This window comes from Urocitellus parryii, chromosome 2 (assembly GCF_045843805.1).
Source record: "Urocitellus parryii isolate mUroPar1 chromosome 2, mUroPar1.hap1, whole genome shotgun sequence".
In the NCBI taxonomy this organism is placed as follows: domain Eukaryota; kingdom Metazoa; phylum Chordata; class Mammalia; order Rodentia; family Sciuridae; genus Urocitellus; species Urocitellus parryii.
The window spans coordinates 170955246-170980350 of NC_135532.1; the positions used below are offsets into that span (position 1 = coordinate 170955246).

General features: G+C 46.0%; 1 protein-coding gene across 4 annotated transcripts in view; it reads right to left on the minus strand.

Annotated features, from left to right (window-relative positions):
• Nucleotides 1–716: 716 nt before the first annotated feature.
• Mylk (myosin light chain kinase) overlaps nt 717–25105 on the minus strand; it is a 132359-nt gene continuing 107970 nt past the window's right edge. For all 4 annotated transcript variants that reach the window (XM_026394135.2, XM_026394108.2, XM_026394127.2 and 1 more), the window contains 6 exons: nt 24176–24299; nt 16384–16536; nt 13966–14089; nt 7653–7782; nt 6061–6192; nt 717–2823 (listed from right to left, as the gene is read on the minus strand). In XM_026394135.2, the coding sequence (XP_026249920.2) occupies nt 2573–2823; nt 6061–6192; nt 7653–7782; nt 13966–14089; nt 16384–16536; nt 24176–24299 (914 nt within the window). In that variant the 3' untranslated portion in view covers nt 717–2572. The remainder of the gene's footprint in view (nt 2824–6060; nt 6193–7652; nt 7783–13965; nt 14090–16383; nt 16537–24175; nt 24300–25105) is intronic.

Here is a 25105-nt window from a genome sequence, read left to right on the forward strand (position 1 = left end):
AATAAAAACAGTCCTTCTCTTTTATAAATTCCTCACCAAGAAAATTTGTAGATCATGGTTGCCCTAAAAAAATGAAAACTTTTAAATCTTAACTGGACAATGAATTTCTTCTCTCCAGAGTAGACTATGGAACCACAGAATCATCCATTCCAACACTTAACAACATGTCTTGAATTCTTTCTAGAATAGCCACAATATTACTTGAATAGCCCAAGACATGGGGGACTTATTAGATGATATCCAATAATGAACTTCCCGTAAGCAGGACTGACAGCTTCCTGAGCAAACCTTCATTATTGAGACATAGAAAAAGACTTGGTTGCCAATAATGAACTTGTCCAATGTCACCAACTCAAACCAAGCCCTGGTAAATAAAATCAATGATGATGATGATTTTGTCACATGTAAAAAAAGTCACACAGATTTTAGCATTACAAGGAGCTGATACTATATAAAATATCCTTCTAGAGTGTAATGGCACTAAACTGACACTTGAGAAGAGCTTTGAACTAAATTAGGTCATCTGAATAAACAAGAAGTGTTTACACCTTTTATATCTGTATCTTCTGTTCCTTAGTAAAACACAACACTACAAGTCAGTTTTTCACATATGTTTGGGATAGTGTTTGGTTTTAGTTATCAGGATGTTACCTATGGACTCTACAATTGGTAGCGTGGAGGAAAGAGAAGTTTGCAAAGACTGAACAAACAGCATGCACTGTGATATCCTTTATTTAAAAATTGTGGTCTAACTACAGTTGTAGTGTTCTCATTTACCATTCTGATGGCACATAAACAAGAGAACATTAACACAATTCCAAGAAGGCATTAACCTGAAAACACGCATATATACCACCCTTGCACCCACACAACACACACGCTCGCACACACACACACACACACACACACACACACAAACATACACACACACAGATTATAGTTCAAACACAAAGTGATGAAAAATGCTTTGAATGCTCTAAATCAAATTAAAACCCCTTTATTATAATAAACTGTGGCAATACTGTGGTTATAAAGGAAAAAAAACTAAGTTTAAAAAGCCAAAAAAAAAAAAAAAGGAAAAATACTGGCAATTTGAAACTAGCAGCAAAAAGCAGCTAAAATAGAAGAAAAAAATAAGACTGAAAATCAAAATTCTAATGCTGATACTGTGAAGAATTGCACAGAAGTAGTTTAAAATTGGTTCTAAAGAAACTATTAAAAAGTCCCTTGAAATAGTAAATTGCTGCACCTTATAAACAGTGGAAAAGAAAAAAAAAAGAGTATTTGGAATGTTACACACACACACACACAGAGGAAATGCACTAGGGTATAGCATCAGTTTATGGTCTTTGTTTATGACCTTCAGAAAGTTTTATAAAGACAAAAACTTAAGTGCCAAGGTTGTGAAAGAAAGTTAAAAATTCCTACAGATGCGAGTCTGAGTGCATTTATCAGGTCTAAGAATATATTTCAAGGCTGGGGGCCAGGCATGACTGATGTACATTTGAGAAGGAAAATATAGTGGACCCGTAAGGTAGGCCAAGCTCTTTGGAGAGTGTTGAAAATGAAGATTATTAAACTGAAGACTATCTTGCAGAAGATTTCAAAGTACGTGGAATTCTACAGTTGTTCATCTGTTGAAATTGGTTTCATAGTGCCCAATGAATAATTGACTAACTTCAGCAAACTGGTTTTTCCTACATTCAGACACAAACATCTTTACCACGCATGCAGGCTGGATACTCTGTAATAAAGCACAAATCTGAATCCTGATTGAATAAGAAAAGCACATTAGCAAGAACTGTTTTTTCCACGGGTTTTTATCCAAATGTCAGAAATTGCTAGACATTTGTGGAATGGGATAAGTTTAGATTTCCTACTGATTTTAGAAGAAAAGGATATTTTCCTTTCCTAAGGAAGCCAGAGTCATCCATGAGCCTGGGACTTGTCTTCAGAATCTAAGAAACATAATTAATATGTCCTTAGTGCCAAAACTCATGACAAGTACAGGTTCAGAAAAATGGACAGGTTGAAAGGGACAGGGAAACGGAACGGCCTAACATCTACTACAGCATACTTTGGAATAGTGTGCCTTGTAAGTTAAAATGGCTCAACTGCTTTCAGAGTGAAATGCTGCGGTTCTCTGGAGTCAGGGGCTGGGGCAAGGCCTTCCATCTCCAGGTGCCCTCTGAGCTGAACTGTGGCATCTGGGCCCAAAGCCCTTGTGGCCTTTATTTTCATGAGTGTGTTCAGTTGGGGAATTTATGATTTTGTCCAGGTAAAAAATTTCTTTTGGTTACCTTCTCTCAAAATCAACTGGTCAGGCATTTTGCTGGTGATTTCCTGAAATGAAATCTAGCTGCCCTAGTATCTTAAGGTGCCAGCTAATTCAAATTAATGCCCATCAATAATGCTGCTAGGTATCAACTGCTATTGCTGAAGAATCAACCCCCAAATGGCCTAACTAGAAAAATCTATCACACTAGGTGCTTTTACTATCTCGAGTTTTTTGAGCTTTAGAGAAACAGTCCTTTTAAAAATGACTTAGAACCCCCTTCTCTCTGGCTTCGTTTCACTCTTCCTCTTCTTCCTCTTCCCCTTCCCCTTCTCCTTCCTCCATGGTTTCCACAATGAGCTCTGCTGTGCAGGTGGCTTCTCCAAGACTGTTGACAGCCTTGCAGGTGTACTTGGCGTCGTCATCCCCACAGACATCGCTAATAATCAGAGAGCAGTTCCCATCCTCGTCGTAGTCTATCTGGAAGTGGCGGGACTCCCTGATTGACTGGTCGTCTTTGAACCAGACGACCTCAGGGTCTGGATATCCTGCATCACAGGGAGACAACACAGGTTGCAGAGTCTGCTATTCAAAGTCTCATATCGATTCATACCAGCGAAGAGAGCTATTGATTAAGGGGGTCAAGGGAAAAACTCTGACGCTGGCTCTTCGTATCTGTTTTGATATCTATATTGACACATGGGCATGTGTTATGAATACTATGATCTGAAACCCCAAATAAGGTAATTTCAAGGGTATCCATTTCCTACCCGTGCTGGGCCCTCACCAGCCCTCCTTGAAACAATGCTCCAACTCTGACTTCACACTTAGGGCTGAATATCTTTTGGAGGAAAATACATTGTCTTCTATTATATAAAAGCTTAACTTTTAAATTAAAAATATTCAGAATAAATGAGCACAAGGGATCTTTTTGGGGTGCTGGAAATATTCTAAAATTGAATTGTGCTGATGGGTGAGTGATGATAAGTTTACTAAAAATAATTGAGTTGTACACTTAAAATGGGTGAATTTTTCATGGTACATAAAATACCACTCAACAAAGCAGATAACAGCTATATAAAACATGAGAGGAAATGATAATATTGCTAAGAAAAAAAAAGCATATTTGTTTTAATCTGATGCAGGTAACCTGCCTGCAGATAACTGGAAATGAATTCACTAGTTGGCCTCGTTTCATCTTAGTCATGTTTCCACGAAGTTAGTATTAAAGAGTAAATAAAATAAGCTAGGAACAGTGGTATGCATATGTAAATCCCAGCAACTTGGCAGGATGAGGCAGGGGGATCATTGACAATGTAGGTAAATTAGTGAGATCCTGTCTTAAAATAAAAATTTTGAAAAGGATTGGGGATGTATGTAGCTTAGTGGTAAAGCATCCCTGGGTTCAATACCCAGTACCCACCCCCCACAAAACAATATAATTCATACACATAAAATAAATATATACTTTAAAGTAGAGCATGTATATATACAAGAGTGTCATCAACATTGCATTATATGTATATATACATATATTATATATATAGTATATGTTTAAACATATTATATAGATATGTAGGTTTAAATAAATTATATAGATATAAATATATATAGATGTATATTTAAACCTATACTATATATATAATATTCCAACTGTCTTTCTCTTAAAATTTGAATAAGCATTTTAAAAATTTTTATTTATTTATTTTGGAGAAGTGTTTATAGAGGAAAAAATTTTGGTCCAAGCTAGAATAAAAATTAGACACAAGAATTTAAGAATTGCTGGGGCTGGGATTGTGGCTCAGCGGTAGAGCGCTCGCCTAGCATGGGCGGGACCTGGGTTCAAGCCTCAGCATCATATAAAAATAAAGGCATTGTGTTGTGTCCATCTATACCTAAAAAATAAATATTAAACAAAAGAATTTAAGAATTGATGGGCATGGTGGCACATGCCTATAATCCTAGAGGCTAGGGGAGGGGGCGATGAGGCAGGAAGACAGGAGTTCAAAGCCAGCCTCAGCAACTTAGTGAGGCCCTCAGCAACTCAGTGAGACCCTGTCTCTATATAAAAAGGGCTGGGGATGTGGCTCAGTGGTTGAGTGCCCCTAGCACATAAAAAAAAAAGAAAGAAAGAAACTTAACAGAATTCTAACATTCTTTTCAAGTATAATTTTCTTTTTATCAAACAACATCCATATGCTTTAATTTCTCATGCAAGTACCAGTGAGAAGTTATACAAATACAAGGAGATAATCTTAAAGAGATTACATACAAAAGATGATCATCACTATGTTAAATTAAAAAGGAAAGAACTCAGAAGACCCGAGGACAATGGTGAGGGTGAGAGTTATAGGCCGCGGTTCTGGCTTGGAGTAGAAGCCCATCTGAGAACCTTCATATTACCAAAGGCAGCACAGCCACTTTTTTTTTTTAATCAGATGAAAAAAAGAGAAAAACTGTGGTAGACAAAATATTTATAAGGCATCTAGATAATATAAAGGTGAGGAGAAAATTTGTTTTCTCCTTCCTAAGGCTGGGTTATTTTACTCAAAGGCATCATGGCCACGGTGCTGGAAAGCTGCACAGAATGGGAGACAGGGTTTGTTTGGAAGGCCACGCTGTGCTGAGTGACCTCGGGGAAACTGCTCAATGAACTTTTGTGCTTTACGTGCTCAGAACAAAATGGGAAAAAACCCCTTCACTTTGGTTGGCATGTGAAAGTCCCAGACTTGAAGCAAAGAGGCCTGACTTATCCTGCTCCTTATCTTTCTAGAATGTTGCAATCTGTGGAAACTGAACAGCTTTGTGTCATCAACTCTGCTAATTTCTCAGGCACCATGCCAAGATCCCTTAAGGTCCTTGGGTCCTAACTTTCCCTCACTTTCAAGTCCCATTGCACGCTCCCCCTCTGAGCTTACCAAGCCCCTACTTTCCCCTTTACTTCATAACCTCTTTTCTTTTTTGGTACGGAGGATTAAACCCAGGTTTTTTTTTTTTTTTTTTCAGGGTCTTGCTAAATTGCTGAGGTTGGCCTTGAATTTGTGATTTTCCTGCCTCAGCCTCCCGAGTAGCTTGGATTACATACATAAACCCCCATGCCCAGAGGCAACAATATCCTTCCTTCCTTCTTTCCTTGGTACTGGGGTTTAAACCCAGGGATGCTGCTGAGGATGGCTTTGGACTTGTGATCCTCCTGCCTCAGCCTCCCAAATTGTTGGGATTATAAGTGTGTGCCACCACACCTGGCACTATTTCATGACCACTTTAAAGACTTAAAAAGATTTCCCCTTTTCATGTATGGGACCTCACAGAACTACTAGGGCCACTGTGGGTTAGATGTCAATTTATAGATGAAGGACCTAAACCCAGTAGGAGATCACCATCCACTGTCACTGAGCCTGTTAATAAGCAGTAGAACTTGCCAACTCCAGTTCTCTGCCCTTTGTGCCAAGCTCCCTTTCAGTGCCTCTGGGGGCAATTCACAGGCTTCTCAGCAGTTTGCAAAGCTCACTTCATTATGCATGTTACACAGCCAGGAAGGCCCACAATAAGCCTGGTGGCTGGGGTAAGTAGGTGAAATATCAGCTGGGCCCGTGGGAAAGTCACTGAAGGGCACTACCCTTCAAGAGGCAGGGTGGAGGGAGTGGCTCTTTGGAACCGGCTCCTCCTGACCCAGTGCACCTCAGGGTCTGGCTGTTCCTCCCGCTGCAGCACAGCCCTGCCATGTTACACAGGCTGCTTCTGGGCCCCCTCTGGGGTGTGTGAGAAGCAGAGCCTCAGTTTACCTTCGATCTTGCAGTCAAATCTAGCAGCACTTCCCTCCACGACTTCAAGATCACGAATGGTCTTGGAGAAATAGGGTTTTACATGAGGCTTCTCCTCAGCAACGGCTTCAAGGAAAGCCTGGGAGACATCTTCTAGAAGACAAGGAGAGAAGCTGGTCATTTCTTTATTCCTGTTCTCTCCTCTCCCCTGATTTAAAAAGGCTGACTTAAAAAAAAAAAAGAATTTGCTAGAATTTAGCAAATAATGCAGCTTAGCAAAGTGAATCATAAGCACTTCTCCTGGGGATGGTTGGCCTTCTGCCAAATGGTTTCTGGCAGCAGTGATAACTGTACCCAAAACAGGGAAATGTTCAGCCTCTCCCCACCCTGATGCCAATACACTGAAAGAGGAAGTCATCTTCAGAAAGGGGTTTTGGCTGCATTTCCTGCTGTGTCAGGATGGGTTGAGGAGGTCTGAAAAGGACAGAACCTCTCCAGCCTTCCTATCTCAAGGATCCTTCACCCTCCTACTGCAGTAGGATGCTCACCTGCTCCTTGGAAGGGAGGAACCAGGTTCTAGAGGCACTGTCAACTTGCCCGAGTTTTGTGTTCCACGCTTAGGCGGACTCGAAGATGTATGGCTGTGGACTGGTATTATGGGATAGGTCCAGGGGAAAAGATGGAACTTGGAGGGGCTCCTGTGTCTACTCTCGTCTCTTCAGGCTACGTCTGAGACGTGTAGGGAGAGGCAGGAGTGGCTCAGGAGAGACCAGGCCCATATGCTACAGACTGTCCCTGGCTGCAAGGAAGCGCCAGAGCAGCCAGCAGCAGCCTCACCAATTACTCTGCCTCTGCACAAAAGGGATCTAGATTCAGTGTCTCACCTGTGGATACCAAAAGCATCAGGTAGTATGGGATCCAGGGGTGTCTCTGGCCAAAAGAAGCAGTTCAGGAAGATAACTGCCAGCCCTGCGTGCACTCAAAGCAGGGAGAGGCCAAAGGCCTTGGCTGAGGAGATGGGTGGGACAGCACCCCAAAAATGGTGGGCAAGGAGCTAACCTCTCATCTCCAGGAGGCTTGCTGACCAAAGCCCGCTCAGCCTAACTTGTTTCAGCAGCATGAACAATGGCAGAGAATGTAGACCATACACGTTAATTTTTGTTCCAAACAAAACCACAGGACAATGGAAAAATGGAAGGATATTAAAAAATTTAGATAACTGTATATGATTTTTATTTTGTCTTTGCCTATCAATATGTCTCACTTTTTTAATAAAAGGGAAGTTTTTAATAAGTCCTTATTAATTCTTATGCAAAATAGAGGGAAAAGAAGAGCCAGCCGAGGTCATCTAGTTCTAGTAGACATAGACTTTCCCTCTGAAAATAGTTAAACGCACGGTTAAACAATTAAAGAATACTCGCTAGATACAGTAATTGTTGTCAGGGAAACCTAAAAGTACTCTTGAATTTATCCTTGTAGGATTCATTAACACACACACACACACACACAGCCAAACCCCAACTATTCAAAATGCTCCTCTACCCCAACCCTTTCTTTCTCACCAACTGGCTGGAAAAAAAAAAATCTTCTTGAATTTTTACCAGGCTTCTTACCTTCAGATTCTAGTTTTTCTGCATTGAGCGGGCTGGTTGGTGATCCCGTTGAGGATTTCCTGCCACTGAGCCCTGAGATCATTGCCATAGAGGACAGTCTTCCAATGGCTCTCACAGCATTGCCCGTTTTCTGGAAAACAGACACAGTCTGGACTCAGGCAGTGTCCCTGGTTCCAGTGGAGCAGTGCTGGGCCTCGGGGGAGAAGAGCCCAGCCCGGGAGAAGCAGCTGCTCCCTGGACCAAGGGCCTCCCGAGCGAGCGCAGAGATCCTGCTGGAGGACTGAGCCCAACCTTGCTCTGCTCAGCACTATCAGCGTGTCCGAAGATGTTCGGAGAATGGAATGGGGCCTGGAGCTGGTGTGTGCGTTAATGTGACTAAACAAGGTCAACATGAAACAAAAACCCTTTTCATACTGTGCTTCAACTCCCATAAAAGGGATAGTTTATATAAAGCAACTGCAGGCTGAGACAGCTCCAAAGACTTATTGCTGACTGGGCCCACTGGGGCTGTTTCTTGTAAAACAATGCCAGTGATAGGATTATAACTGGTCAAGAGAATAGTTACTACAGATCCCATGGGTCTTGATGCACAAGGGGAAAAAAAAAAAAAAAACCAACATTCTGTTGACCTTGGGAGCTCCACTTAACCTCTCTGGACTTCAGTTTCCTTCTGTGTATTAGGAGGGGGTTGGGCAAGAAGATCTCCACAGTTCCATTTAGCTCAGTGGATGATTTAGAGACTTAGGAGATTTCGAGAAACACTTGGGCTGGCCCCAGCACAAGTCTCTGATAACACAGTGGAGTCAAGAGGGGTGCTAGGCCCTGCTCTACACTCAGGCATCGAGAAGCAGCACCCGAAGAGGCACTTTGTGAGGAGATGGAATTGCTGCTGAGAAGGATCAGAACTTGAGATCTAGTTTCTTTCTTTTATAGTTTTATTTATTGATTGATTGATTTTTGTGTGGTGCTGAGGATCGAACCCAGGGCCTTGCACGTGCTGGGCTCTACCCCTGCGCCATGACCCCAGCCCCTTGAGATCTACTTTCTCTGGATTGTGAAAATTCTACCAAGCATAGGATTTAGGTCAAGAAATCCTCAAAAGTGTATAACTGTGTTTCTCATCTTTCAATAAAGTTGCTCACCCTTTTTCTAAAGTCAGTGGGAATGACTAAGATAAGAAAGCTACAGCATGGCCAGGTCTCTCCATCTTGCCGCACAGCAGCTTTCTTAGGCATCCAGAGGCTGCACATCTGCAGAGCAGCTGTCACCTCAGATGGGCCACTTGTCCCCTTCTGAGAGAGCAAAGAAACAGCCTTTCCAGAGGCCTGATATTCTGCACTCGCTCACCAGACCACACACTGCACAGGCAAAAACCGTTTTCCTCCTGAATTAACTTCCCACACTTAAGAAGCTCAGTAAAGCCTCAATTTATCTGGGAAGTCAGTGTTTTCAGTAAAAGGATTATTTCAGTTGGGCGTGGTGGTGCATGCCTGTGATCCTAGCAGCTCAGGAGGCTGAGTCAGGAGGATCCCAAGTTCAAAGCCAAACTTAACGAGGCCTTAAGCAACTCAACAAGACCCTGTCTCTAAATAAAATATTAAAAAGGGCTGGGGATGTGGCTCAGTGATTAAATGCCTGCCCCTGGGTTCAATCCCCAGCACCAAAAAAAAAAAAAAAAAAAAAAAAAAAAATTAAAAGCAAAGAACTTCAGGATGCTAAGGAATCATACAGAAAATTGTCTGTGTGTGGTTTAAGTAGAGACCTACTGTTGCAACTGTGATCACTTTTCCATCATGTCCCTACCCTCTGAGTCACACTTGCTGTTTCTGTGCACCCTGGACAGACATTTCACCTTGCTCTGTCCTCTGGCCATCCACCCTCCACACATGGCACTGTACTGTGGGTGTGCCTCTGGACCTCTGCTGCCATAGTAGAGCTGGGTCACTCTAAACAGAACCCAGGAAACCTCAGCGGGGTGATGAGGAAGGAAGACGGTGAGCAATGACAATGCAATGGTGTGCAGAAATCCAGTGGTTTTGCAGAGAATGTCCCTGCAGATGGATACCACGTGGCAACATTTCCCGCTCTCCTGGGAGAGGCCAGTCACCAGTGGCCTAGCTGAACTGTTTGTTGGCTAGTGTGTGGAGAGACCTAGTTTTTCCCAAGAGAGCTTACCATGCCTTTAGGAATCCCTAAGAAGATAATAGCCCTACCTGTGCCATCAAGGTCTGTCTCAACAGCCTACTTCCTGATCAGCTTAACTCTCAGACTCCGCTCTTCTCTGCTCTCCATTCCCTTTATCCAACACAGATTGATTTGTCCTTGGCTAGGCATTTCTAAATTCAGAGGGATTATTCCCAACATGAGCCAGGTTATTTCTATAACTACTGTATGACCTTGTGCAGGTTAGTTTTCCTTTCTGGGCCTCAGGGTCTTTTCGTCAGAAGATTCTGATCTTCTTGAAACTCTAGTCTTCCACAGAAAGACTGATTCATACTCATGACTATGTAGTAGGGAACACCCCATTTGAGCTCATGGGCTCCCTAATTCCAGACATCTGGATAGAGATTGATAAAGACCATCTTTGCTTATGTGATATGGAGAGATGATATCTTTTCTCTTCTTGGTTTCATTTTGTAACAAAATAACTAATGTGAAATTTATCAGAATGAGGCAATCAAAAAGGGTTATGTATTTCAGAGGAGGCAGCAAATATGTTAACAAGCAAGTAGTGTCACCCAGAGAAGTGTTCCAGCAGATGTAGATATTCAGCATATAATTTCCTAACCAGGGAGAAATGCAAGTGCTTAATAAGGAAAAATTTAAAAATAATCTACATCAGAATTCAATCTTTGGAAACTGATTTGTAGAAAAACATTGGTAAGGAAATTATTTGTCAGGCTAAGAAAGAAATATATCTGTATGTTCTAGTCTTCCAGTTTCAAGCCTTTGAGCTGAAAATCAGTTGCTGCTTTACCAAGACCTTTGGGAATTTGGAGAATAAAAATCAAAACAGCAAATTTTCAATTTTCTAACTTCCATCCTTGTTTTGAGAAAACCTTCTTTTCATTGGTGGGCAATTACCAAGGTAGGGCAAGACGTGTCCAGACCTCGAACACAGTGGAAGAAACCTGGCCCTTGGAAAGCAAGTTAGAATAACCCACCATCCCAGGTTGCCCAGGACTGTGGGGTTTCCCAGGATTAGGGTCTTTCAGTGCTAATGCCTGGACTGTCCCTGGCAAACCGAGTTGAGCTGGTAACCTAGCACCTGTCAGCCATCCAGGCCTCACATACATACCAATAGCCCGAAGACGACAATGTCCCCTGACAACATCCAAATAGGATGGCCAAGCTTGTCTGTGCTACTCTGACTCTAAGGCTTCTCCCATGGTGCCCTTTGATCCATTCTGCTGGGATCTTTGGTTCCCAGAAAATAAAGATGGCTACCTATAGGCCTCCAAGTCCTGGTCTTCTACTCCAGTCTGCAAGCAGAAGCCATGTTATCCTGCCTGATCCACCACCATTGCTATTCCTCAACCATAGGGCTTTGTAAAGTTCTTTCTGTATAAATTTAAAATGCACCTTTCAGAATAACTTATTCTAAGATCTACAATATGATTGGCCATCTATACCTAGTCTAGCCTTGCTTGTAGGGATTTATTTCCAGATTACTTTCTCCTGGGCCTTTTATGAAGACCATGACACCAGGACAGTGACAAGGTTCTTTCTAGAGTTGGCTGGGCCACCTGTGCTCACCCTGCCCTATTCCCTCCGCACAGCTTACCTCACGTCTTCCACTCCATTTTTCCCTGCCCCACAGAACAGGACTGGCTGCCCTGAGAGCCAAGTTTGAATGAAGTTGAATTTAAACTGAAGTTTAAATGCGGAAAACATTTCCCTGAGGAAGTGACTTATGACAGCAGGGCAGACACAGCTGAATTGTCACCAGTGAAATTACGCTTCAGGGACGTTACGTGTTGAATGGGTTTTGGGGACTACCTTTATGTGCCGTTTTGTGAAACCTGACCACTGATTTTGCAGAAAAAATATTTCCAAACACTTTTATCTACATTAAAATATGGAATTGAAGCACTTTTTCTGAATCCTACCCTTTTCTTCCCTGTTCCTCTTCTAGAAAACTCTATGGCTGACAATACTTAAATGATAAGAAAAAAAATTAAGTGATTAAAATATCAGCACAAATTTCTGTTCCCTGGCTGATCAGACTTGCTCCTCTCCCACCTTGTACCTTTTCTCTGCCTAGCCCAAGGTTCAGGTGTCCTCCTGGCTTCAGTCCTCCTGAGATGTGCGGAGGTGATAGGCCTGCCCTTTAACATATAGCCTCGTCCAAGCAAGATCCAGTCAGACTTGCTTGCTCTGATTACTGCCCCACCCTGACTTTGTTTCCAGAAATACTTCTTTGAGCTCTTCCAGCCAGAGGATCATTAAGTTAAACCAACCATTGATTTTGTGGACCTCCCCTCCCTGCCCCAGCTTTAAAAAAAAAAAAAATTCCTACCCTCATTCTAAAGGACTCAGAAGGTAAGCAGCACAGGTGTTCCAACCCATCTTGTACTTGGAAGGGGCCAGGAGACCCACCCAACCTTTCCCAGGTGCATGTGCTAACCAAGAACTGCCCTCCACCGTGAAGGACCTCTGGCTGCCTGTGCTGGGGACGGTGGTCCCTTGAGCCCCTCACCCATGGGCATGACCTCATGCTTCTTCGCTCTCTCTCTCAACCTCTGGGTGAAGCTGTGCTTTCATGGGAGTTTTTATGGTTTGGTCACCAAGGTGGTAAATAATAAGTGTCCCTGTGACTTCCTTTTTCTCCATCACACAGGCATGTCTCAATCCCCAGGTCCCCTAAGTCTCTAGCAGAAGCATATCCCAGCACATCCAGGGACGTCTAGTTCCTAACTCTTTCTTTCTTCCACTTGTTCCTTCAGGGAACCCATTCAACATGTAATGTTCCCTGGGTTCTAGCGCCATGCTTAATTCCCAGCTCCTGCCCTGGAAGCTTTCCTCTATCCCACAGCAATTCTGGTGGAGACTGGCCCCCCTCCCCTGCCCACACTCACATATATGGTTATGGAGAGCTATACTGATAGTTTATAGCTCCTAGTGTGCCTTATGTCCTTTTATGTCTATCTGCTTCAGATCCCTGCTACATATACATTCTCTGACTACAGACCTTGTCCTCTTCAGTAATCGAGAATTTTGGAATGTAAATTGTGATAATAAAAATAATCAAAAAGTGAGGATGATGGTGATAAGTGCTCTATGGTTTTGGATAACAGGTTTTTAAAAAATTTTAGTTGCAGTTGCACACAATACCTTTATTTATATGTGGTGCTGAGGATGGAACCCAGGGTCTTCCACATGTTAGGTGAGCACTCTACCACTGAGCCACAGCCCCAGTTCAGGATAACAGTTTTATTCATCTTGTCATTAGAGGCAATTTGGACTATGTGTTTTGGAGCCAGGTTTTAGATTGGATTCCTGGTCTTTCCACTTGGTTGTGTGATGCTGGGGGACTTCTGGAGGGACTTTTTTGACCTTTTCTCTACCTTAGTTTGCCTGTAAAGTGGAGAAAATAACAGTACCTACCTCCTGGGATTAAAAGACTCTATGTGCAGCAAATGCTCTGGATGGCTCTGACCTTGGCCAGCCCTCCAAATGCATTCACTGCTGGGAGCGTTTTTGAATGTTCACTACGCACCAGGTGTTGTGCTAAAGGCTGTAAAATTATCACATCTAACTCCCAACAATGCTGTGAGCTGGTGCCAGTGTCCCCGCTTGACAGATGAGAAAATGAATTCACAGCAAGGCTAAGTTACTTGCCTAAGGACACACAGCCAGTAACATCCAACCTCCCTATGGAGTAGTGACAGTCTCTCTAGAGCATGTGCCCTCCTTCTTGATCACAGGGAGAGGATGCCATCCCACCACCTTTGAGGAGGCCACATTCTCTGGGGTTGCCAAACAGACCTCAAGGAGGCCTTGCTCATTCCCAGCTAAGAAGACATGAATGTCAGTGAGGGCCAGGCTACAAAGTCTCTTCCTGATCTCTCTGGGACAAAGCTGAGCAGGATTGGAGAGCCAGCTGTACTTGAGAAACGACTTCCTCTGTGCAAAGGACCCTAGCTCAGGAGCAAGAGAACACTGTACCTTAAGAGCTGCCTACAGTGATCCCAGACTATTTCACAAACACAGTTAGACTTCCTAGGAGAGGCAAGAGCCAGCTGGGAGTGAGAGTGGCTTGAATAAAGCAAACACAAGAAGCAACATCCCATCCAAATGAGCCCCAAATCACCTGCCATTTTCTTCTTGCCATGTACTTCTTCATCCGGTCCTTGGAGAGCTTCTTGGCCTCCATGTTCTTGGTATCTTTCATTAGCCATGGATGCTGAAGGCACTGGGTACAGTCCAGGCGGTTTCTGATGGAAGAGAGATCAGAGGACTTCTGAATAGGAAGGGACCTCAGTGATCACTGGTCAGATCAGAAATGGGAGGTTACTGTCTCTGTCCACATGGTGCAGAGCTCAGGGCTCCCCACACCCAGTCCATCCATCATAATCAGGGGCACTGTGCACTTGTCTTTCCCCTGTCTTGGTCTCAGGAACACGGACTGGACCCAGCTTGGGTCAGGGTTTGGAAGGCCCAACCACCAGGGAAGCAACTGGAGTCTCTAGACTTGTTCCTGGAGTTCAGGAAGGGTCAGTGCCGCAGGGTATCTGGGTATAACTGGCACCGTATTTCAGGGTGGGTTCATTCTGCTGGTCACAGGGGGGCTGGGATCCATGGAGGCCTAATTCTTCTGCTTCCCCTTCTAGGGAAAGACAAAACCTCTGACAATCATTGAATTCTCTCACATCTTATGGTGAGGCTGAGTGTCAGGTTTTTCCTATTACAGCTCAAAGAGGTATGTCCCACATACAAATTATAAATTATGGAAATCTTAGAACTGCATTGAAACTCAATATAATCTTTCTGAAGGCTCTTTGAATCTAGAAATATATCAGAGCTGTCACTTTAGTTGTAACAGGACTAATAAAACCCGAAGAATCAAATACTAACATACTTAGAAAAATGACTAGAAAGAAGTATAGCAGCAGGAGGTAGTGATCTTTAAGTAAAGGGATTATGGATGGTTTAAATTTTCTTCAATTCTTCAAATTCTCTACAATTTATGCATTTTACCATATAGAAGAAAAAAAGATTTTTAAAAGTGATGACAGATTTCTGGTTGAAGAACTGCTAAATATAAGAGTTTATGGGAATCTAGCATTTTAAAATATTTTATTAAAATCGGTCTTTGGTAAGACAATGTATAAGCAGAGGAGCCCAACAGCCTGTTACTAGATTAATTTAAGGCCAGGTGAGAAAATAAGCTGTATATTGCATGTACCAAATCTTCAATGAATGAAGCTTGGTTGACAAAAGCCATCCTTGGACCAGTCATTAGGAGAGAGGTTTCCACCTGGAAGGTGGGGGGATCCCTCACCTTGGAAATGAACCTAACCCACCACAATTTCCCCACTCTCCTTGGGTCATGTTCACTTCTGATACAAAGACCATGACAGCCAAAGGCTATAAGCATTGTCAAGGAGTGTAGACGATCGCCTCTGGGGTTGTGGACAGAGGGGTGGGGGTGGGGGGGTAACAGGAGACCCAGATGCAGCCATCTAAGAGAGTCTCTGATATGCTTCAGTAGCAACTGTGCTCTCCTGTCCCAAATAATGTTACTACCAAGGAGAAGCAAACTGCAGCCTCATAGGGTCCACGGGCCAGGCAGACAGGCAGAACCCAGGCTGCAAAGTCACCTGCAAATGCTGAGCCTCCTGCAACCCCTGGAGGCAGCTGCCCCAACCCTCTTGTCCTTCAATATTTAACACCACCTGTCTCTGAAGGGTTGCAGCTGCTCCCAAGGCCCAAATCTGACTGGAGCCAGGCCTGCCTCGTCTGGCCATCTATTCACAGAGGGTGAGTGCTGATAGACTGGTGGTCCCACCTGACACCGTCAAGGTTCCCAATCCCGCCAGCTCTCCCATGCAGAGTTCCCTCACCTTCTTGCTTTAATCTAGCTGATTCTGCTCACAAATGCCGCAGAGCCACAGCCACAGCCACCTGTAGCCTCCTCCCCTTCAGTGTCCCCCACAGCTCCACCTCCAGCTTTCACTGAAATTCCTGGGCCTGTGTGTCTACCCTTTCCTTAGAGCTTGGCCATCTGTGTGCCCAGACACAGCAGCCTACCCGCCGACTTCACAACTGCTTTTTGTGCTATTAGGTACTGGGCCACTTTCAGGCAGGCAGTTCTTAAATAAGTTAGATATGTAAAAAGCACCTCACTGGAATAATCTGGGGGTGTGATAAGGACCCTCCAACAGGTTTTCAGTTGCCTCTGTATCTGCTCTCACAGATATAGGGAGGGTGGATCCCCTGTGAGCTTTGAAGAGGGGCTGAGGTGCCGGCAGGGCTTCATTAGGTTACAGCCACACACAGAACCATTACCCACACAGAACATTACCCTGCAGCCCTCTTTAGTACTCACCTTTTCCAAAGAACTTTCTGTGCTTCTAGAGATGGAAACAGTGTCTGGCACCAGGACCAGGGGTCTGGGGGACCCTTCCTCTCCCTGCATGCATGCAGGCTGGTGTCCCACTGTGGCTGCCCTCCCCTCCTTAGGGAATAGCAAGACTGGACTGGGGCCAAGGGGTGAGGAAGTCCTTACTTCATGTCTTTCTTCAGCAGGTTGCTGATGAAATCCTTGGCATCATCAGAGATCTCATCGAACGCCTCGTCGTCGAAGTCCCAGGTGGCAGAGGTAACGTTGGCTAAGGTCTCGTTGTCGTTGTCGCCCATGAAGGGGGAGAGGCCGCTGACCCTGGGCAAGAAAAGGAGGGCAGCAGGGGTGAAGGGCAGGTTGGTGGGGTGGGGGATGCAGCCCCCATGTGAGCACCAGGTGAGGGCTGGCAAAGCCCCCACCCCAAGTTCCTCCGCGCGCCCTGGCACCCGCCTTGTCTTCATCTTCAGGAAGAAACAAGGTGTCCCCCCAAACCATGGGCTTGTGTGGTCCCAGCTGTTCTCAGTGGCTCACTGCTCTGTAGAGGTGTCCCCGCCTCTTGACACCACCTGCCTGCCGAGAGGCTGAGGTGGTCTCACCATCTGCCATGTGGCTGGGGTGGCAGGAATGTGGTTTTTAAGGACTTCTACATGGGACACCACAGGCTGATGAGCCCCTCTGCCCTTATCTTCAATCTTCCTTAAAGCCCAGACTGGCACTTTCCCCTCCAGAACCTTCTCTAGGTCCCTTCCTTGGGCTTGAGTCTCCACCCTTACCATGGCTAGTCTCTGGTGCCCACCATGGCACCCTGCCCCTCCCTTTGAGACCCTCAGCTCTCTCTTTCTCTCTCTCTCTCCCCTCCCCACCAGCTTTCAGCTCCACAAAGGGGTCCCAGCACAGGTGGCTCAGCGAGCAGGAGCCAAATGAACTCGTGGGCTGTGAACCAGCAAGGGGGGTGCAGAGCGCCGTGGGCATTTACACCACCCTCAAAAGTGTCCCTACAGGTGCCTGGCAGAGGACAGAGCACAGCCTCTTCATTTGCTGGGTGACCCTGGGCAATTCCACTTATTTCTGTCACCCTTTCTTCTCCTCTAAAATGGAGAGCCACTGCTTAACTATAGGGCCACCATTTCTTCGGCAGCAGCAAACATCTACCAAACTTGACCATGTTCCAGGCGTGAACAGAGGAACTCATCAAACCTTAAAACCTCCCTAGCACACAGAGAGCTCAGGACTTTGCTTAACAGAGGAGGCAACTGAGGCACAGAACACGGCTAGGTGACCTGCCAAGGGATTCTCAGATGGTGGGACAGGAACCCAGGTGTGGGGCTCTGGAGGCTGCTGCTAAACTACTGCTGAACTAGCTCTTCTGTGAAATGAAGGAAGCCACTGTGCACACAGTAGCAGCCATCTGTGGCCACTATATTGGACCATCCCTCTGGGTCACCTCCATTGCCTCACCAACCTCTGGTGGTAGGAACAACTCATTTACTAGTTGCCCAAGTCAAACAAAACTTGGAAGGTAGAGAACCTAAAGCCAAATAGAACAGCTCACTGCCCTGACCTCTCACCTCATCTACATACCAGCAATGACCCTACCACACTGACTGAGGGCCACTGCACAGGGGTGCCAGCTGCACAGCTGCCTGGAGTCCTGCCCTTAGATGGGTCCCACACTTGGAGTAATGCCCTGCTGCCAGCATCTTGGAATCCTTAATAAGGTTTCAGCAAGTGGCCCTACCTTTTGATTTTGTAAATTATGCAGCTGGTCCCAGCCTGATCCCATCTAAAACCCCATGAGATGCATCTGGGGCTCTCAGGCCATCAATCTCTCAAGTTAGAGCTTTATTAATGTCCCTTCTCCCAAATCCTTATAAGTCCATCACCATAAAAAATAATGCAATCACAGCTTCTAAAGCTGTTTTGGCATGGAAACGGCCTTGGCTTATGAAATACACCCACAGCCAAACACTGAATTTGGTGGAACAAAACCCACCTGGAAGAAGGCTGGCATTGGGAGAAGCCCTCTGGTAAGTGATTTTATTAAGCAAGGAAAGCTTTTGCAATGAGAATTATCTCAGCCTAATCAACATATTTGTGTTTTTGAATAACAGACTTTGGTAGTTGATATTTCTTAAGGCAGGACACTGATTTGTTTTATGAAGGCAAAGAGATGACAATTCCCACTCCTGTCACATAAGGAAGGGTGGGAGTTTACCTGAGCCTGTACTTTGCCATGTGATTCCTTTCCCCTCTCTGGGCCTCAGTCTCCCCTTTTATATACCATGGGGTCTGGGCTAGATCTCCCAGGGGCCTCTCGGCTCCCTGCATCTCTGCCACCCTCCGTGGCCTCCGTGAGTCCCATCAAGCAGCAGCATGTCTCTGCCGATCAGTTACCTGCTTCTTCTTGTCTTTATATTTTCTATTTGAAACAAAGAGGGGGAAAGTCTTGCAGCACTCTAAAAGATGGCAGGAAAAGCAAACAAGCCTGCTGTGGAATGCCGAAAGGTCCCCTTCTGCAAGCCTCCTTTCCTAATTAGGAACTGTAATCCTGCGAAGATAGGTCTTAATCTCTGTGCTTTTCACAGGCAGGGAGAGCCTCCTGGCCTCTGGCCTCTGGCCCTCCTCCCTCCTGGCAGCCAGCCATCTGAAATACCCTCTGTGTCCTGTGTCCTGGCTGGTTCTTCGCCTGCTGAGGAACTAGCATTCTCCCTACCAAAGAGCACATCTCTGGAGTAATACATGGGAAATACAGGTACACAGCAAAGGGGGACGAAGAGAGTTCGAATTTCCAGTAATGCTGTTTTCTGGGTGGTTGGATTTTGCTGGATTTTTTTTAAACTTTCATTTTGGAGCTTTATTGGAATTTCTATAAGAGATAACATGATTTTTTCTTTAAAAATAAAAACAAAAACCTCACTATTTGTTAAAAATCAACCAATGAACAAATACACTAATGTTAGCATTACAACATAACTCTTTCCCCCTTCCTAGTCGTATTTAGTTTTTAACCAATCTATTTATCTGGTTTTCACAAATGTGACAGGTCTGGGCAAAGTCTCGGGGTGTGTTACTTTTTCCTCACTTCACATCTCAATATGTACAGTCTCCATGTTCATGCTGAACACTGAGGAGTGACAAAAGTCATGTCTGCAGGACACTCTCATTTCTCCATTCTTCTGTTTCGCAGTACTGGGGGTGGGGGTGTCAAACCCAGAGCCTTGTTAATGCTAGGCAAGGCTCTACTACTGAGTCACATCCCCAGCCCCCCCTTTTAAATTTTATTTTGAGACAGGGTCTCACAAGTGGCCTTGAACTTGCGGTTCCCCTGCCTCAGCCTCTTGAGTAACTGGGATTACAGGTGTGTGCAATTGCACTTGGCTACCAACTCTAATTTCTTCATTCTTATTTTCAGTCCAGAACTTCACTGGGGAACTTAGTGCAGGGGCCTATCCTGCTATCAGGGCAGAATCTCAGGAGAGCAGAGGGCACATAAGTGCCTCTTGGGCTACACTTTCTCCATGTTGTTTTTCAAGGTGCAGACCAGCAAGGGGACCACATGTCTGCCAGCAGAGCTATTGACTACAGCAGAAGGACTTCCTCTTTACCCCATTTTAACTTTCAGATACTCTGATGGCAACTTGAGAGGGCTGGGAAGGTCCACAGAGGCCCCGAGTCTGGTCTTTTTTAATGGCTGAGGAAGCAGTGGCCTGGCTTTAGTCCTGTTAACCACAGCCCAAGTCCCTGGACAGCAAGACCTGAAGGTGGTGGCCAGGTTTGGCAAGGGAGCAGAGAACCTGGAGGTCACAAGACGTGAATCAGCAAGCACATCAAACTGCAGCAGTGGAGAGGGAAGGACAGCCCTGGGTAGGGAAGGCAGAGGCCACCTGATCCTTCCGAAGAGCCCTGCATCTAGACCCCAGTTGCAGGATGTTCCCTGTACTCTGCTTAAGCATGGGACTCCCCCAGCTGACTGGGCTGCTGTCCCCAGAAGAACTAAAAAACTGCCACTCACCTCTCCTCCCTTCTGGTATTCCCCCCTTCCCAACCATATACCAGGATGGGGGCAGCCCCAGCTCTTGACCATGCAGGTACTCCACAAATGAGCTGAAGTGAGCCAGGCGTGGGGGTGCATGCCTATAATCCCAGTTACTCCAGAGGCAGAGGCAGGAGGATTATGAATTTAAGGCCAGCCTGGACAACTTAGTAAAACCCTATCTCAGAGTTTAAACAAAAAACAAACAGGTGGGGGGCTGGGGATGTAGCTCAGAGGTAGCACACTTGCCTAGCTTGTGCAAGGTCCTGGATTCAGTCACCAGTACTGAAAAAAATAAATTTATAAATTGAAGTGAAAGAATCCATTGTTGAAGCAGGAAGATGAGAGGGAGGGGTGCAGCGGCGATTGCTGCTTCTTCTTCCTAGTGGTGGTGGAGAGGAGGAAGAAATGGAGGAGGGATGAGGCAAAGCACAAAGCAGAACCCCCTCCCCGAGGCAGCAAGAGAACACCAAGTGCTCAGGAAACAGGAAGGGGAGACGGCAGATGGAAGGAGGTTTTAGAAAAGGAGGCGGGTGCATAATTTCTTCCACATGGAAGTATGGCCTGGCGCTCTCTTCCTGCCAGAAACCAACTGGGTCTTGCTCATTTCAGAAGGCCTCCAGGAGACCTTCAGAACCAGGAAGGAGAAAACCCAGGTTTGGAAGTGAGCAGGGGCAGGACTTAACCAGGTTTCTGGGCTGGGTTTATGAAGGGGTGCCATAGTGAAGTCACATCACTCTGGGTGGCCTGAGGCAGCTTTCTGGAGGTGCCCACCAAAGACCTGCTGAATTACAAAGGTGTTATCACTTGGCTACCCGCCTCCTACTTGCCATCTTTCACTGGGCCCAGAAAGGAAATCAGGAGGGATTCTCTGTTCGTAGGTGGAAGCCCCTCAGACAGGGACTGTCAGACGACTTGGCTGGAAACAGGTTGAAGCAGGGCAGAGGATGCCATGGAGGCACCAGAGAATCTCTTCTGGGTGCTTCCAGCATGACTCCAGAGTTCTGTATGGCAGAGGCTTACGTCATCTAGCTGGCTCCAACTTTTATTTTTGGTACCCTGTGCTCTGCCAAGAGCCTTAGCTCTGGAGGGGAATTCCCAGACCCAGATCAGTATTGAGGGATCAGCTCAGGAGCATCCCAGAGGGCAGTGGCCCCCAGTGTGGGTGTGGAGTCAGGGCATTGTGTGGCGCTAAGCCAGGGCTGAGCCAGCACCTCTCCTGGGCTCCACTGGTTTTCTGGACACATGTGTGTCTATGTTCTCCCTCCTGACATCCCTATGCCAAGCACCTTCAGGTTGGTGCCCCATGCATCAAAATTATCCTTCCCTATTTCTTGGTCTTAGTCTAAAGGTAATATAGTAAATGGGGTAGCCTAGAACCCAAACCACCATGTTCTTCCACCCAAGTTTTTATTTTAAAATTAAATGCTCTTATGACCTAGTAATTCTATTTCTAGATTATATACCCAAAAGGAATGCATAGATAGACTCACTAAAACATGGAGACTTCTTTTAGACTTCAAATTGGAAACTACTCAAAAGCTCACCAATGCAGAATGGATAAATTAGCTGGATTGTAGTCACAAAAATGGTCTGCAATGGCTATGGGTACAGAGTTAACAGTCTACAACTGCAGATAACAGGAATGAATCTCACCACTGGAGCAAAAGAAGACTGTGTGATTTTACTCACATGAAGCCCAAGAACAGGCAGAACCAATCCACAGCAAGACATGAGGACAGGGGGTGTCTCTGGGGAACAGTAACTGGGAAGGTCCCTGATGGCTGCTGGGCCTGGTGGAGTCTGTCTCCACCTGGGTGAAGCTCAGGGTATGTTCACTGAAAGCTTAATGACTAGTCCAGTCCCTGCTGTCGCTGACCAGTTTGCCTGAGGCTGTCCTCATTTTAGCCCTTAAAGTCCTGTATCCTGGGAAACCATGGGTCCTGGGCAAACTGGGACTCTTGATCACCAGCCCAGACTGTGGGAAGTGGACAGCCAAGTGGCCTCCACGGCTCCAGTTACCTCAGTGCCAAATGAAAATCAAATTCCTGCCACTTCCCACTTCAGGTTTGCGCAGAGGGTTGAACCAACACCCGGGTGGAAATTGGTGTTCTGGACACACATACACATCTATCTCCTCCCTCTTGACATAGAGGCCCCCTGCTATGGGACAGGAAAACACTGACACAAGCAGGGAGGCAAATCTCATTGGTGGCTGAAGTGGGGCCTGGGCATCCAGCCAAGCCATAGGGCAGCAGGGTCTGAACAGAGTGAGCTGGCCAAGGATGGCTCCTGTAGGACCAGGTGTTTCTCAGGGCTCAGAAACCAAAGCAAGGGTTGGATATGATGGTGCATGCTGTAAATCCTAGCAACTCAGGAGGCGGAGGCAGGAGGATCACGAGTTCAAAGCCAGCCTCAGCAATTTAGCAAGGTCCTAAGCAACCTAGCAAGACCCTGTCAAAAAAAAAAAAAGTGGCTCAGGTTAAATGTCTCTCTGTTCAATCCCCAGTACCAAAACAGAAAAGAAGCCAGAGTGAGCACTGGCCAGACCCAGGGCAGCTCCGGAAGGGGCAGACTGAGCTCAACACTCTGCTCTTTACCATAGGAGCCAGAAGAAAGGTGGGGCTGAATTTACTCACCAGCGCCATCTCCTGGAGGGCACTAGTGTGAAGAGAGGAGGGAAATGCAGACTGGCCTGGGATTTCTTCTCCACTGATCTGGGGTGGGCTGTTTGTGGGGGAGAAGGCCCAGGGAGAGGAAGAAGGAGACCACCTGGGTTACAGAAACTGGCAGAGTTTCAACTGAGGGAGTCTGTCCTCACGGTGGAGAGTAAAACAACTCCTGGGCTTACCAAAAATCTCTACTGCATCAAACTCACTCCACTCCTACTAAAGCTTTTGTAACAGTGATTCCAAAACCCACAGGGCATCAGAGTCACTGAGACTCTTCTCCTGGGTATTCTTCAAGATTTTTCTTTAGTTTTCTATAAAAATGTTTAATTTCCCTTTGATTTGGACAATAAAAAATAACTTTTAAAGGCATCTTTGGGGAGACCATCTCAAACTATTGCCCCATGAGTTCAGGGATGCCTCTGAGGCTAAAGACTGCCTGTGGCCTGAGGCTTCAGAAATGAAATCAACGTGATGCACCAAGAGAGTGTGTTCTGGAGCTTCCTTACTCCAGGTGTGTCCCTGGACCAGCACCTTGGGTAACCTGGAAACTACTAGCAGCGTGGAGTCTCAGGTCCCCCAGACCTGAGTCCAAACCTGAAACCTGAGTGAGAACCTAGGTGACTCATACATGCTAAGGGTTGCAAAGCACAGGTCTAGATCGATGGCCTCTCTTCTTTCCCCAGCTTAGTAATGGCAATGGTCATGTTTTCCACCTGACTTCCCAGTTCTAATTACTGTATTGCTCCTGTTTTCCTGTTAATTACTGTATTGTTCCTGTTTTCACATTGAAGTACATACTCTGGGGTCAGAGATGAGGCTGGTGGTTGAGGTCCTCATCCCAGGAGGATGGGGTGCTGTACTTGCAAGACAATGAAGATTCCCAGAGATATGCACCTGGGCTCTCTCGCTTCTTTGTGGGCCCATCTATACAGGTGATGGGGCCAGCTGCATTTACCCTGCTCCTGACCAAAGGCCCCAGGCTGTCAGCACTTGGGATCATGAGGGACCTGGCATGGGGATTTTGGTGTGTGGTCTACATAGCTCCAGAAGAGTGAAGCAGGCCACTGGTGCACTGGGAGTCCACGAGCATGGTGGGCCATCAGGAACCAGGAATGGGAACCTGTTGCCCTTTTGCTCTGGGGTGGGCTCTCCATCATGACCTGCCTTGACCCCTCCCTCACAACATTATGGCAGCCTGGGACCCGTCCTGTGGGACTCTCTGACCCCCTCCCCCCACTGCCTTGGGACTTACAGGATATAGCAGATGACCCCGATGCTCCACATGTCTGTGGCATAGCCGATGGGCTCATAGTTGATCACTTCTGGAGCCACAAACTCTGGGGTCCCAAAGAGGACCTTCAGAGACCCTGCATTCTCTGAAATCAAGACAGAAAGGAGTCAATTGCCAGCACATTGTAGAGCCAGGTCAAGGTAGGTACCTGCCTTGTCTGCGTGACGAGGCCCAAACTGGAAGGGACAGACAAGGGCTGGGTGCTTAGATGCTCTCTCCTTAGATAACCATATGAAGGAACCTGGCCTCATTAAACAGGTGCATCAACCCACCAGAGAAGCCAACAAACCACACACTTACCTCAGATGTCCTGAGAGGGATGGGGAGAGTGAGAAGAGGCCACTGAAGCACCTGCCCCTGAGTGGTCCTTCTGTGTGTTATCTCCCATAGGTGGTTCCCCAAGTCAGGGATCATAGCTTACACTCAATAACGTCTACCAATCATTGTGTCTTACATACTCTGCTACATACTTTGCAAGGATTTTTCTATTTAATATTCTCAACAATCCTGAGAAGTAGGTGTGATGTCCATGCTACTGAGCACGAAACTGTGGCCCACACAGTAAATCAGGTTCAAGACCTGAACCAGGTGGTCTATTGCTGAACCAGGTTCTCTCCATCCTTGTCCCTCTGCTCCTCTCCTGTTGCCCCTGTAGCTCCATGTCTCTTCTCTTAGGAGCCCTGGGATGTTCAGTGGCCTCAATCACACATGGTGTCTCTCAGTCTCAAAGGACGGGAGCCTGTTAGTTTTCACAGGGCAGGGGCCTGCTGCTGGAAGCTATCGTCAGCATGGGGAGTTGCAGGCCTTTGCCCCGGGGGCCACATCTGGTCTTGTTCAACTATGCAGGCCCCATGGCAAATGTTCTAAAACAGACAGCACTTAATAGCTGTC